The 14,201-nt window shown below is 40.5% G+C and overlaps 1 protein-coding gene across 6 annotated transcripts in view; it reads right to left on the bottom strand.

Moving 5' to 3' along the window:
• Positions 1-14,201, bottom strand: part of LOC307035812 (RNA-binding protein Musashi homolog 2-like) — a 232,643-nt gene that overhangs the window by 29,032 nt on the left and 189,410 nt on the right. For 3 of the 6 annotated variants that reach the window (XM_079675523.1, XM_079675526.1, XM_079675522.1), the window contains one exon: positions 5,647-5,769. The exons of 1 other annotated variant lie outside the window; for it this stretch is intronic. In XM_079675523.1, the coding sequence (XP_079531649.1) occupies positions 5,647-5,769 (123 nt within the window). The remainder of the gene's footprint in view (positions 1-5,646; positions 5,770-14,201) is intronic. 2 more of the 6 variants (XM_079675525.1, XM_079675524.1) reach the window with 1 other exon arrangement.

Genomic DNA, 14,201 nt, shown 5'->3' with positions numbered 1-14,201 from the left:
GCAGAGCCGACAGGCAGGAAGACTTGAGCACACAGCTCGCACTTCATTATAATATATAAAAAAAGAACACCATGCGTGTCATGATGGCACATAACAGCTCACGGCCGCAGATTACTCCGGGTCCCAGCCCCCCCCATACCCCAAAAATATTTGTATTGCAGATCTACATGAATCACACAAACGACTTATTTTTGATTCAAAACGGCGAATTTCGCCGAAAGGTGACAAGTTTGCATCACTGAACATAGACAGACCACAACTGAAACATAACATCTGAAACGATGTAACAACATAATACACTTGTGGGGATGCTTGGGATGTGAGGAGTGAGGGACACGGCTTAGAACGGGCGTGTCGCCTGGCAGGAAAGGAGAGTGTGTGCACCAGTCTGCCTTGATCTATGAATTCATGTCCGTGACACTCACTGCTGCCCACAGCTGTTTTATAGAAGGAAATTCCTTCACTTCATGAAAGTGTTTTAACCACACACACCTCTACACACACATGACGGGTGTTATTTTCCCCATAAGGAACAAGTCGCTGCAAATTATCCCGCTTATTACACGGCCAAATTCTCAACAAAGTAACGACATGACTCCCAATATTAATTGAAATGCTTTTATGGATTTAGAAAATGTCTTTTATTGATTTAAAAAATAGTTGTATGTATTGATTTAAAAAATAGTTGTATGTATTGATTTAAATTGACATGCATCCGCTAAGAAAAATAGTCCGTTGTTACAGTTTTTTAAACAGTCTGAATGAAACGGCAGCTCTCAGCTGTGTATTTACACAACTAATGGCCCATCAACCACAGCTCTCTCCCCCCCTCCCCCCTTGATCTTTCTTATCCAGCAGCTAAATTAACGGTAGGTTACTCTGAGTGACAAGCTTACAGTTAGACACAACACTGTCATTGCAAGTGACCCTCAGTTAGTTGACTTTTATGTTCAACTGCTAAATTCGTTACTGATAAAAAAGGGCTTCTACTGTACCTAATTACCTTAACACTAGAACCGCCAGAGGTTTTTGTATAGGCCTACCTAAACCTGTCAAATCCCGCTATTAGAATGCAATTTTTAACAACATAGGGTGCTACATAACACACTTTCAGGAAAGGTCAGGGACTGGGAGACTTTAATATTTTATTGAAAAAAAGTTACATTGCACACACACATCGCTGGCCATTCAGCCACAGACACTGTTCGAAATGGGGGGGAGCTAGAAGGAGCTTGGCTCCCCCGAAGAGGGACGGAGCTCCCCTGACGGCTGACTTTGAGATAAATAGGGGGAGCCCAAAACAATCGTGCATATTTGTGTCACACAGATTAGAAATGTTGAGTTTCTGTAAATAACAGTTCTTGAAATAAATAATAGTTATTGTTCATTACAGTTTCTGAATATTTGTTTTATATTTGTGAATATGTCTGGGTGTTGCCATCTGTACGTGGCGGCGCTGCATTCTTACTTACGTTGCTATGGTTATGGCGGTGATGCCGGCGCGGTATTTGAAATGTTCATATTGATATTTTTTTAACTCTGGCTGTGTAATAAAAAAATATGGCAAAACGAAAACAGCCAAGCGTCACAGCTTTTGGATTCAAAAGCAAAGAAGCGAAGGAGTCTAAAAATGACAACGTGAACGGAAAATAACTTTTAGTTGGCCGGCTGTAAGCGGCGTTAGGGTCGAGCTTGACAGCTCCACACCGAGGGAGAGGCCTGCCGATGCGGAGCCTGAAGAGGCTTCAACAACGGCCACATCCGCCGGCATAGTGACACCGTCTGTATTAGTAGAAGAGTGTTTTTATAGCAATTGATCGCATCCGCGCTGCTGCGCCAGTCAACCGAGCGTGCGTGTGACATATTTAGTAGCAGGATGTGCTCTGAAAAATAGGGCTCCCCGAAAGCAAATGGGTAATTCGAAAACTGACAGAGCTCCCTCTATACAAATCAAACTGTAGAAGGTGTGAAAGCACCTATTGTTTTAAATAATGGTCGGAATGTGACCTGTGAGCCTTCTGAATTACCGTGGGACAGCACATTCTAAACTAAAATGTTCAATCAATAAAGTAACATCTTATCTTATCTTAATAATATCTTCATATTAATAATAATAATAAATCGTACAGTATGTGTCCGAAAGGGAGCAGGAGGAAGCAAACACAAAAATATACTGCATATTAAAGCAAACGATTGTAAAGGTTAAAGTATGAGCATAACAAATAAAGAAGTGTAATGTAAACATTTACATTATAATTATGATTATTTAATATATAAAGACTATATATTATTGAATTACCAGATTAGATATACTTTAGTTGATCTAAAATATTGATTTGTTCAAATGCTCTTCAAAACACAACTGAAAGTCCATGAAACTTGTCTTTCTGTATTTGTGAATGAAGCGCCATCTCCTGGTTAAAACCTGAAATTGAAAATCTGGCAACGCCCTCTTGGAAAATAGTGGGAGGGCTTAACATTCCTCTATACTGGTCTTTGGCAGGCCGTAGGCAGGAAGCTGTAAGCTGGAGTCCGAAATTCAGTGCTACATCTGTAGTGAGCCTCTCTCCTTCATTCTTATTTCAGGTTCCACTTTCTTTTCCGCTGTTGTAATAGTAGTAGCAAAGCTGCTTCCCCTCATCCTTGAACGAGGTTCAAACTTAGTTTTCCTCACATCTTTGTTGGCTGATGGTGGAGTATCCTGTATATCTCCAAACAGCGGATCGCTCACAATATCCACCTGTCTTTCAATGAAGTTAACAATATCCATGAATGTAGCTCTCCGGCCTTACCTTTTCTGTAAGTCATAGGCCAGAGTTCTCCATTTGTCCCTATATTTGTAGGGTAACTTTTTTATGATGGCTAGCATATTGCTAGGCATGTTCAACTCACACATGTATTCAAACTCTTCCATGACGTTGCAGCATCCTCTCAGAAAGAGACCGTAAGCTTGCAGAGCTCGCACATCTTCTACTCTTATTGGCTGCCATGAAAGAGCCTTTTCCATGTAAGCTGAAACAATTTTCTGTGCATTACCAAAATGCTCCTGTAGCAAAGCCTTTGCTTTGGCATATCCTCTGTCATTGGCCATATGCTGACAGCTTCTGACAAGCTCCAAAGGCTGCCCCCTGGTGTACTGTTCGAGAAAATATAGGCAGTCTTTAGGGTTGTGAGTCTTCTCCTCAATGCTGTGCTCAAAAGCTCTTATGAATACTTGATATTGAAATGGAGAGCCATCAAAAATCTGAATTTCTCTTTTCGGCAGAACATCCATGTTGCTGAACCAACATGGATGTTATTTCATTTTGTCTTTCCAAAACATTAATTAAAGGATTCTGAGCACTGCTGCTTGGGGCCAGTGCTGCTGGGTGATTGCTTTGGTGTTGTAACTGTGGATGTGATTGTGTTGAACTTTGATGTATATTGGCCTCTGGGCTTCTTGTGGCTTGATGTTGCAGATGTCCATATTCTACTTCATGTTCTCTGTGCGAAAACTGTACGTCAGACTGGCCACCTGTGGGCCTGTTTGTGTCAGGCACAAATGTTTTTGCTCCAGCACTGAGTGTGGCTTCCTTTCGTCCCCTTTCCAAATAAGAATGCATGCCATTGGGACTCACAGATGTGTTACTTGCAGCACGAGACCTTCCAGAGCGTCTTAGCACATTCATTTTAGCCCTTGATGCGGCTATTTCCACTTCCATTTCTAATTGCTCCCTCTTTTTCCTGAGCTGTTCCTTATTTTTCCTGAGCTCTTCCTCTTGTTCATCCAATGCATGCTTGTCTTTTAATAACATTTGTCGTGCCATGAGAGCGGCCATGTCAGCCTCAGCTTTGATGCATGATGATGTAGTTGAAACACTGAACCTGGTTCCAGCAGAGCTCCGCTTGCAAGACCCAATGCTTCCTATGTTTGAAACACTGTCGCTTGGTTTTATTTCCTCTTGTGCTTCAGAAGTTTCAACATTTTTCCCAGATTGTTTTGAAACATGAGACATACTTTGTTGGTGTTCATCAGATATCTAAATTGAGGAAACATGTGCAATGGTGCTGCTTGGTTGTCTCCCAGTTTCAGAAAGCCATTGCTTGACATCGTCGATAAATCCATTGTTGTATTTCATTGTCTTGGCAAACCATACATTTTGATTTTCCTGTTCGTCTGCAGGAAGAAGAGGAATTACAGACTTGTGTAACAGGGTGGTTTCTTTAACCAGTTGAATTAAATGTTCAAGTTGAGTTTGTATTTGTGAGGCGTTGTCATCCCTTTGCATGAGATCCTTCATTGTTTTAATCACACTTTTCATTTTGTGAACCGTTGATTGACGTTCCTTTTGAAGCTTTTCCATTTTATTTGCCAAAGCCTTGGCAGTGAGTATCGACTCTCTCTTTTGTTCATCCATTTTTGCCACATTGACATCTGAATTTGATCCACTTATTTACATATCCTTTTAATGTTTTAATGAATGAACAACAAATGCTCCAATCCACACAACCACTAGCGGCACAAACCAACACACGCAAGCAACAAGTCAGTCCCCAATGGACACGCAGCAGTAACTTATTCACACTGTGTTCTAACAAACATTTACACAGCATGAATGAAGAAGTTACATACCGCTCGCTCCTGCTGCTGTGTGGATTGTCCGTCAGTCTTTATCCTCCCGGCAGTACGTTGAAGTTTCCTTAAGCCGCTCTCCAATACAGCGCCGAACAAGGCGTTTCAATGTTTCCTTTTAATTACACAGCGTCACAGATCGATCCTAGAAATCTCCGTACTGTAGATCCACGCTGTGGTACAAGTCTTTTTTGTTGACTTAATATTGCGGCAGTAATCTTAAACAAAGTGCCGCGAGGGACTAAACAAGAGAAAAAAAACTGTGGACGCGGAAAAACTCAGTCTTTCCAACACAGTATGCGTTTGATCTTTTATTTGCAAAGCAAAAATGCAATATTCCATATCCATATGCGTGCGTGCGTGCATGCATGCGTGCGTGCGTGCGTGCGTGCGTGCGTGCGGTCAACAACAATTGTCCTTCTCTAGCTCACCCCCCCATCTATTACCAAGTGCGCAGGTAAAAGCAACCGGATATAAGCACACACGTCACCACACAAATCCAATGACATGCCCACCACCTATAGTGACTCAAAAAACGTATCGTAACAAACACAGAAATGGCTTCATATGTGGCTCCTACAGTTACATTTATTTATATTTTTTACCAAGGATCATCTCATACAGACGTCTGCATTTGACTGTAAGGTTTTGTATATTTATACAAAAAATTGCTAAAAATCAAGCAGTAAATAAACAATAGATTTAAAAACAAGAAGATACTGTATGGCAGTAAATATTTTTAAAATCTCATTAAGATGCTGATTAGAAACCATGCTTATGAAAGGTCACGACAGATCCTGTGGGGGGTCGCTTGCCGCTGTATTTACACCCACCACATTAAAGAAGGAGCTTCATTCAGCTGATAACGAAAATATAGACGGAGTTCACTCTTTCACAGAGTGGGAGGGTGCAATCCACCCTCTCTATATACAGCAGCTGTTTGTATGTTAAGGTGAGTGTCTGTGTATGCATGAGAGGTGAGAAACTGCATGGAGAGAGCGTCAGGCCACACAGAATACCGACAGAGCCTTTACCTGCCCCTGTGTTCTGACCGTATGCCATGTAGCCGCCGACTCTTCCAGGGGCCCCCCTACCTGAGCCACGCGCCGCCGCTACTGCTGCCGCTGCCACCGGACCGTACGCTGCTGCTGGGAAGCCTGGGAGGAAAACACAAAAGAGGGCACTCTTAATTGATTTGTTTGTTTAATCACTGTTTCCTCATGTGCACATTAAAGAATGTGGTTTAACAGATGATCTTCAATGGCTCCTTGGTAAATGTTTAAAGTCACTTGTGAAAACTACTGAGATACATTTGTGGTCAAATCTCTCAAGTTTTATATGGGTAACATACAAGTTAGCAGGAATTTAATTGCATCCTCATCCTGTAATTTAGACCGTGTGAGCAATGATATGATATGTTTTATTGATGCTAACATTTTCTGATTTTCCTGATTGTGTTTTAATAAACCCTCATCTTTGTATTTGTCCCATTTGAAAATAAAAACATTTTTAAACTAGTTGTTTATAAATGCCATTTCTGGAAGACAGACTTCCAAATCAGAACTTTAATGGTGTTTGTCCACATAGCATCTTTTTTCTGAGCACCAACCGCCTCGAGAAAAAAGTGCAGCATCCACCATCTTTTTTTCAAAGAAAAAATGCGATAGGACTCTCCCCATGTGGATACAGTGGCCGAAGCTTCAGCTATTGAATGCTGTTTTTTTGCAGAAGGTAAATAAAGGTGGGTATGTGACTTTCTGACATCTGTTTTACTATAGAAAAAAAACACAATACTTTTTGCCGCTGCTACATTCTCTCAGCATAACGCTGCCGAGCCTGCGGTCACTGCTATCTGACTTGGTAATTTGTGAGAAATGTAATGTATTGTCAACTGGGTGCTGTAGGACTTGTCTCTTCACTTACCAGACACTCTATCAAGGCAACTACATAGAGCTCTGTAAAAAATGAAGAGACGACTACGAATCTTTCCAAATTACTAACCCTAACCCTCTACATGTATGGCAGCCATTACATTCCAGTGTCTGTTGAATTCCAACACAGAGAAATGTTGTCAGTAGTTTATATGAATAAACAAATCATTTTATTCAAACACATAGTACCTACTGTATAAATTGTGAAACAACATAAACTGATAATGCTGCAGTGGTCTATTATTTTTTCCAGAGCTGTATTTAATGATTCAGCATTATATAACATGTAAACTAGCTTGTGAGATAGCCGCTCCTAACCTTAGTTTAGGTTTGGAGGTTAGTTATTGATTTCCCCCCTTTGTATATTCATTTTGGTTAATCAGTTGAATATTTCAATCATCAAATAAGGAAGCAACTAAATCATGATGATGATGATGATGATGATGATGAAGAAAAAGAAGAAGAAAAAAACCTTACTAAACTCCTGCTGTAAGGCGCTAGCTTAGCAGGTCTATTTTTTTTTTTTTTACTGGAGCAACCTATATGTGATTTGGTATATTCAATCTACCTTTCAATTGCATACTTAAATGTATTTAATTGTACGTTAATGTAACACTGTCAATATAAAATGGGTTTTTGTGGGAACTGGGACTGAAGACAAAGAAAGTGAGGGCTCAAAGGACAAAAAAGGTGGCTCCATCTGGACGAATCAACATTTCCACAACATTCGTGTATCTTCCATTTCTCCATGCTGCCCCGGTTCTTCTTGAGAATATGTAATTAAAATATCCTTTCGGTTTGTTTTAAGCTGCCTACTCATGAAATGCGATTGGTCTTTGCTCACCGCGAGGTAGTGTGCAGAGCTTTGCGTTTAAAACAACTAGTTTGTTCATTTTCTATTGTTACCTCCCTAGTTTGCGAAAAGTCAATGGAAATCAAGTCCTTTTGAATTTGAAAGTTTGAACTTCAAGCGCAGCAACAGGCGACAATTTCAAGCAGTGCTCAATGGCGAGGGTAGCACTTCTTCCTAATCAGGCTCTCTCTCCGTAGGAAAACGGCGACCCGTTCTTAACTCAGGTCATATGAAGGCAGCTTTATCTTCAGCAAGATCTCTACACATTCCTTGACTAGCCGTGATGTTTTCATGGACTCCTTTTGTACTCCTATTTGAATAAATGACACATAGTAGGGTCCTCCAGATTCATCACTCGTTGGTTATCATCTGCACCCACCTGGGCTCATTCTTCTCTGACAAATGGAAAACAGTGCAGCTGCGAGTCTGGGATGGAGAATTGTGATTAAGGGGCTACTTAGAAATGGTGAATGTGTGTTGGGAAAATACTGAATGTACTCTTCTAATATCAGAGTAGCACGTGATAACAAAGGCCCTAGCTGTGTAGGTAACCGGATGTATGATTACCTAAGACCGTCAGGACTGTTTAAGGCATATGATACATATATTACAATGATTAACATGATGATTCAGCCTCTATGGAGATAGACATATGACTGTCATGTTTATTGCTTACGCAGACCTTAGCTAATCTGAACTAAACATTTAATACTGCTTTGAACCAGTATTCCTCCATCTTGTGACTGTGTACCCTCTCTTGTACAGTTGCAAGAAAAAGTATGTGAACCCTTTGGAATTACCTGGATTTCTGCATAAGTTGGTCATAAAATGGAGGAAGCCACTGCTGTCCAGAAAAAACATTGCTGCACGTTTGAAGTTTGCAAAAGAGCACCTGGATGTTCCACAGCACTACTGGCAAAATATTCTGTGGACAGATGAAACCAAAGTTGAGTTGTTTGGAAGGAATACACAACGCTATGTGTGGAGAAAAAAAGGCACAGCACACCAACATCAAAACCTCATCCCAACTGTGAAGTATGGTGGAGGGAGCATCATGGTTTGGGGCTGCTTTGCTGCCTCAGGGCCTGGACAGATTGCCATCATCGACGGAAAAATGAATTCTCAAGTTTATCAAGATATTTTGCTGGAGAACTTAAGGCCATCTGTCCACCAATTGAAGCTGAACAGAAGATGGGTGATGCAACGGGACAACGACCCAAAGCACAGAAGTAAATCAACAACAGAATGGCTTCAACAGAAGAAAATACGTCTTCTGGAGTGGCCCAGTCAGAGTCCTGACCTCAACCCAATTGAGATGCTGTGGCATGACCTCAAGAGAGCGATTCACACCAGACATCCCAAGAATATTGCTGAACTGAAACAGTTTTGTAAAGAGGAATGGTCCAAAATTCCTCCTGACCGTTGTGCACGTCTGATATGCAACTATAGGAAACGTTTGGTTGAGGTTATTGCTGCCAAAGGAGGGTCAACCAGTTATTCAATTCAAGGGTTCACATACTTTTTCCAACCTGCACTGTGAATGTTTACATGGTGTGTTCAATAAAAACATAAAAACATATAATTATTTGTGTGGTTTTAGCTTAAGCAGACTGTGTTTGTCTATTGTTGTGACTTGGATGAAGATCAGAACACATTTTATGACCAATTTATGCAGAAATCCAGGTAGTTCCAAAGGGTTCACTTTTTCTTGTAACTGTATATAAGCATGTCAAGGACACTATTCGGGGAACTATTTATTCCTATGCAGCTCTGTACAGTATGTGATGACTACTTCCATTCTTGCAAGGATAATAAATACATGTATCCTGATATTGAAGACCAAGCCGGAGACGTGTGATATTTTTCTAACAATGTGTGTTCTTCCGAACAGCAACACCATCTGCTTCCTCGCAGCAGGGTCAAGTGCTGTTTGAAGTAGTGGAAGCTTCATTGGCGGGAAGAGGGGCTAGAAAGCTGAATTGCTCTAAACATTAATAATCAAATAAAGCTTAAACATTGTTAAATGCTTATATTAAAAGGTCCCCTATTATACTGTTTTTCATCAATATATATTATAGGTTTCAGTAATATACAAACATGTCTCCGAAGCCATTGGTTCGAAATACCCAACAGATCATGCATTATAGCATCCCATAGCCCTGTTTCAAAAGTGCTGATTCTCTGTCTGCCACGCCCCTCTGAGAGAGATTTGGTTAAAAAGAGCACAATGGTGCTGTTGTTTTTGCTATAATGCAGGGGTATTGTTATCCAGTGGAATGCCCTTACCTACTGTACTAGTTAAATCAAAGTGGTTACTTTTTTTTGGCTGGGCAGTGAAGTTTTACACACCGTCTTATTTGACTTTCTCAGGACTTAAACAATGTTTTTTGGGGGCAGACCCCCACTAAGAAAAAAACATATTTACAGAGGTAAGTTCATCATCTTAACAGGTTTTTATGCTCATCGAGTTGCCCGTGAGCAGAGCATCAAGTTGGCATGCCTATAACAGCTGAATGCGGCGATTACCGTTTTGTTCACCAAACGCCTCACAAACTGATTAAGACCTACAGCTTTAGTGTGTTTTGATTCAATGCTGAGTACAGCCAAACTCTCTGTCATTGTAGACCGCAAATAACTAATTCCTTCCGTGTACTTGGGTCCGAATGCGCCGTCCCGTTCAAATGAAATCGCCGCCAATCACATTTCCTCGCTCGTGCCAGGGCCGGGGGAGGGGTTAAAAGGCTCGCGTCTTGTGCTGCATTCACTTGCACTCGGACATTAGGGATTTTCTCTCATAAATGTCCGATTAGGCACAACTTTTATTTCAAAACAAAGCTATTTTTAGGGTGGCAGTTGCCACCCCATGCCACCCCGGTAGATCCGCCCCTGCTTGACCATTACTTGCTTTTGATCAAAGTCAATACGGAAAACCCGCACTCACAGGTAGGCGGAGGTGAAGGGAATGAGCACTTTTACAGCCTTTTTGGCGAGGTGGGGGAACTCGGTTTCCACAGACAGCCAGAAGTGTGCAAGTGACGTGTTCTGCCAGACGCTGTCTCCTCTCTCACTTTATGTAACTTCACTAAAAATCGATCCATGTTGCCGCTCGCATAAAGTTAGCTGAAGTGAACTAGCTAGATTTCACTGTTTCTCGTTATTTTTTTCTCCCGCTGCGCCTCCCCTGAAGCTCTCTGGCGCCCCCCAGGGGAGGCGCGCCCCACACTTTGAAAACCACTGATCTACACTTTTCCAATTTATCTTGTATTAAAAATGAGATACAATTGTTTTCTTTATATTAAACATATTCATCTAGAGGACTCTAGATGAATATGTTTAAGTTGCGATACAAGATGGAAATATATTTTAAATATACAGTATACAATGTCAAAATCAGGATAACATTATGGATAAGACAAACAATAACGGCAGGGATAGTATTCAGATTTGTATACACATTATCAGATCCAAACTAATTACATTTTATTGCAATCTTCAAATGTGTTGTTCCTCATTCAACCATGTACTATAAACATCTTTATATATTTGTTTTAAAAAGGGCTGCCCAAGTGTATCACTAATTTTTATGTAAAGTGACTAAGGACAGCACATATTGCTTAATCCTGAATAGTTTGACCACACAATTATTCTGTATGGTACAAGTGTTGCTACAGTTTGGAAAAAAAAAGCATCCATCTTCATTTGGAGTCAGATAATGAGTACAGACATAGGCACAACAACACACACTCAGACACACACATTCTTTTGGATGCCTGCAGTCTGAGCTAATGGTGCATTTCACATAGCTATTTTTGAAGGCATTAAGGCACAGGGAGAATCCAATTGGAACAGCCATCCATCCCTCTTCTAAAATAGACAACCTATTGTTGACACATTCTCTGTGAAAAACAAGGCTTCTTCTTTCCTGTTCCCCAGCAGTGGGTGTATAAAAGCCTGCGACCTCTGTCTGTTCCACTCTAGGTGAGTGCAGCATCACACAGATGTAGTAAAGGCGGTGGGAATGTGGGTTAAAATGCAGCTGAGGGCTGTCGACTCCAAGCATAAAGTAGAAAACAAAAGGCATAAAGGTCTAGGAGGAAGCGCTGCTGTATGAAGGACTCACCAGGCAATCTGTAATACGTGTGAAATACTTAAAGGCTATAGCAATACAGACATTTAACTTTAGACAAGCGGAGTGATTCACAGTAAGAGGGAGCATTTTTAGCCATGTGATGTCCAAAAATATTTTTTATTGGGCTTCCATGATTTAAAAATATAAAAACAAAAACAATTGCAACCAAATCAACTTTTTTTTTTAATCTGACCTTCTCCTAAACACAACTTCAAATCAATCATGCAAATTGTGCCATGTCATTGTGATTTCATTGGTTAAAAAACGTTTTATTTTCATGTATTGTTGCTAGAGGAAGAGCAGCCCTACTTTGCGACATTAAAGGTCACCTATAAAGCAAAATGCACTATTTGATGTCTTTTATACATAAATATGTGTCCCCGGTGTGTCAGGGAACTCACAAAGTGTCAGAAAACAAAACCCTCTCTCTTTCCCGCCGTACCCAAATCTCTAAAAACGGGGGTACAACGGAGCTGATCCAGATTTGCTTGGTGTGTGTGTGTGTGTTTGTGTGTGTGTGTGTGTGTGTGTGTGTGTCTGTGTGTGTCTGTGTGTGTCTTTGTGTGTGTGTGTGTGTGTGTGTGTGTGTGTGTGTGTGTGTGTGTGTGTGTGTGTGTGTGTGTGTGTGTGTGTGTGTGTGTGTGTGTGTGTGCGCGTGCGTGTGTGTGTGTGCGTGCAGAGGTAGGAGAAGTACTCAGATATTGTACTTGAGTAAAAGTACCAAAGTGTAGGAGTAACAAGTAAAAGTATTCAAAAGGTCAATCAAGTAAAATAACAAAAGTAGCCTATTAGCATCAAAGTAAACTTAAAGTACCACAAGTAAAAGTAGTCATTGTGCAAATTGGTCCATTTCAGAATAATAGATATGATATGTTTTATAATGATTGATCATGAAAGTGTTCTCAAAGCTGCTAAAGGTGCAGCTAGTTTGAATGACTTTGTATACTGCAGGGTAGCTTGTGGATTTACTCCAGGTGGAACTAAAGTCGGATTTAACACTTGATTATATTTCACATCATTCATCCAGATCTGTAAAGTAACTAAAGGTATTACATAAATGTAGGGGAGTCAAAGTACATAATATATCTCTGAATTGTAGTTGAGTAGAAGTGCAAAGTAACATAAAATAGAAATACTCAAGTAAAGTACCTCAAAATTGTACTTAAGTACAGTACTTGAGTAAATCTATTTAGTTACTTCAGACGGCTGAGTGTTGCTGTATTTGTGGTAGTCATGCCTCTGTCTTGGAGACTATTGTTATTATTGGTATTTTATGTAAAGTAAACATGTGTTTTATTTGCAGATGGTGCAACGTTTGTTACTGTTCTGTGTTAAGTAAGTTAACATATGCCATATTAGCTAGCAGTATGTTAGCTAGCCCTGTTTGTGAATTTACATTGTAACTGTGATATAGTAAAGCTGTGTGTCTGTTTTCATACATTACAGCGCTGCTTACTACTGTAGTTCATTTGCCCTTGCCTAAAAAACAACAAAGAACAAGCAAAGACAATCTCTGTCTCTTGAATGGAGGGCTTTTGCAGGTTAGCTAGCTGTTTAGCTGGAGCTAAGGATACACACTGTAAGGGCAGTACAGTAGGTCTACATCGTGGTGTTTTTTTGGGAAGTTTGTTCACAATGAAGTGGATTCAGTCCTTTCCCTCATCCCTGGTTCAAGTCAATGCCCGATGCTCTCTGCAAATGAGACATTTTAAGTATTTAACTTATTATAAAAAATTTGAATTATTTAAATATTTTCACCATACTTTGATGTAAGTTATATTCCGCTATAGTGATGTGTCCCTGGGGTAAGTTGTTGCATTATTGGATGCCTGTGTGTGTGTGTGTGTGTGTGTGTGTGTGTGTGTGTGTGTGTGTGTGTGTGTGTGTGTGTGTGTGTGTGTGTGTGTGTGTGTGTGTGTGTGTGTGTGTGTGTGTGTGTGTGTGTGTGTGTGTGTGTGTGTGTGTGTGTGTGTGTGTGTGTGTGTGTCTTTGATATATTTTTTCATAAATGATGAGGCACTAATCAAAAGTGAAACATCAATTCGAGGAATGGTTCCCAACAAGCAGGTAAGCAGAAAGAGGGAAGAGGGAAGAGAGACAGGATGGAGGGATGGAGCTTTTATTAGCTCTGCAGGTCATGTGACCTTGGCGCTCACTAACACACACATGCATAAAATGGACACAACCTTCAGCTCTCATCAGCGGCCAACATGTCCTCCAACAAAAATAGACTGTGACAAATACAAAGAGACAATTGTTTTTTATGAAATGGGGAAGCGGCTAAAAATAAACATTGCTCTTGCTTATACAAGCAAAGGAAGTAGTCAAAAGCACTTTGTTTTTAAAAGTGGTGTGGACATTTTTTCCGATAAAAAAACGATTGTATTTCACACCCCACACCAGCCTGCAGATCTGTGTTTGCTCTTCAATGTCGCAGAGTCAACTGTTAAGGCAATTATGGTATTATTAAATCTTAATACAGTGTAATCCTAATGAAATGTAACTTCTAACAAAGTAGCATCCTTTCAAGTGTTTTAAATCCTTTTGTCTGTGTTCACGAGGGTAAGACGAAGGGTTGTATGACGGAAAGACAGGGGGAAAGGAAGACATTTGCTCTACGGGGGTAGCTGCGACACCCAATTGTGCTTTGTACGGTGTGAGCTTTGCTTATTGTGA

This window comes from Notothenia rossii (assembly GCF_949606895.1).
Source record: "Notothenia rossii genome assembly, chromosome: 4".
NCBI classification, from domain to species: Eukaryota; Metazoa; Chordata; class Actinopteri; order Perciformes; family Nototheniidae; genus Notothenia; species Notothenia rossii.
Note: the sequence above shows the minus strand (reverse complement) of the source record. Positions and strands in the feature narration are given on the sequence as shown.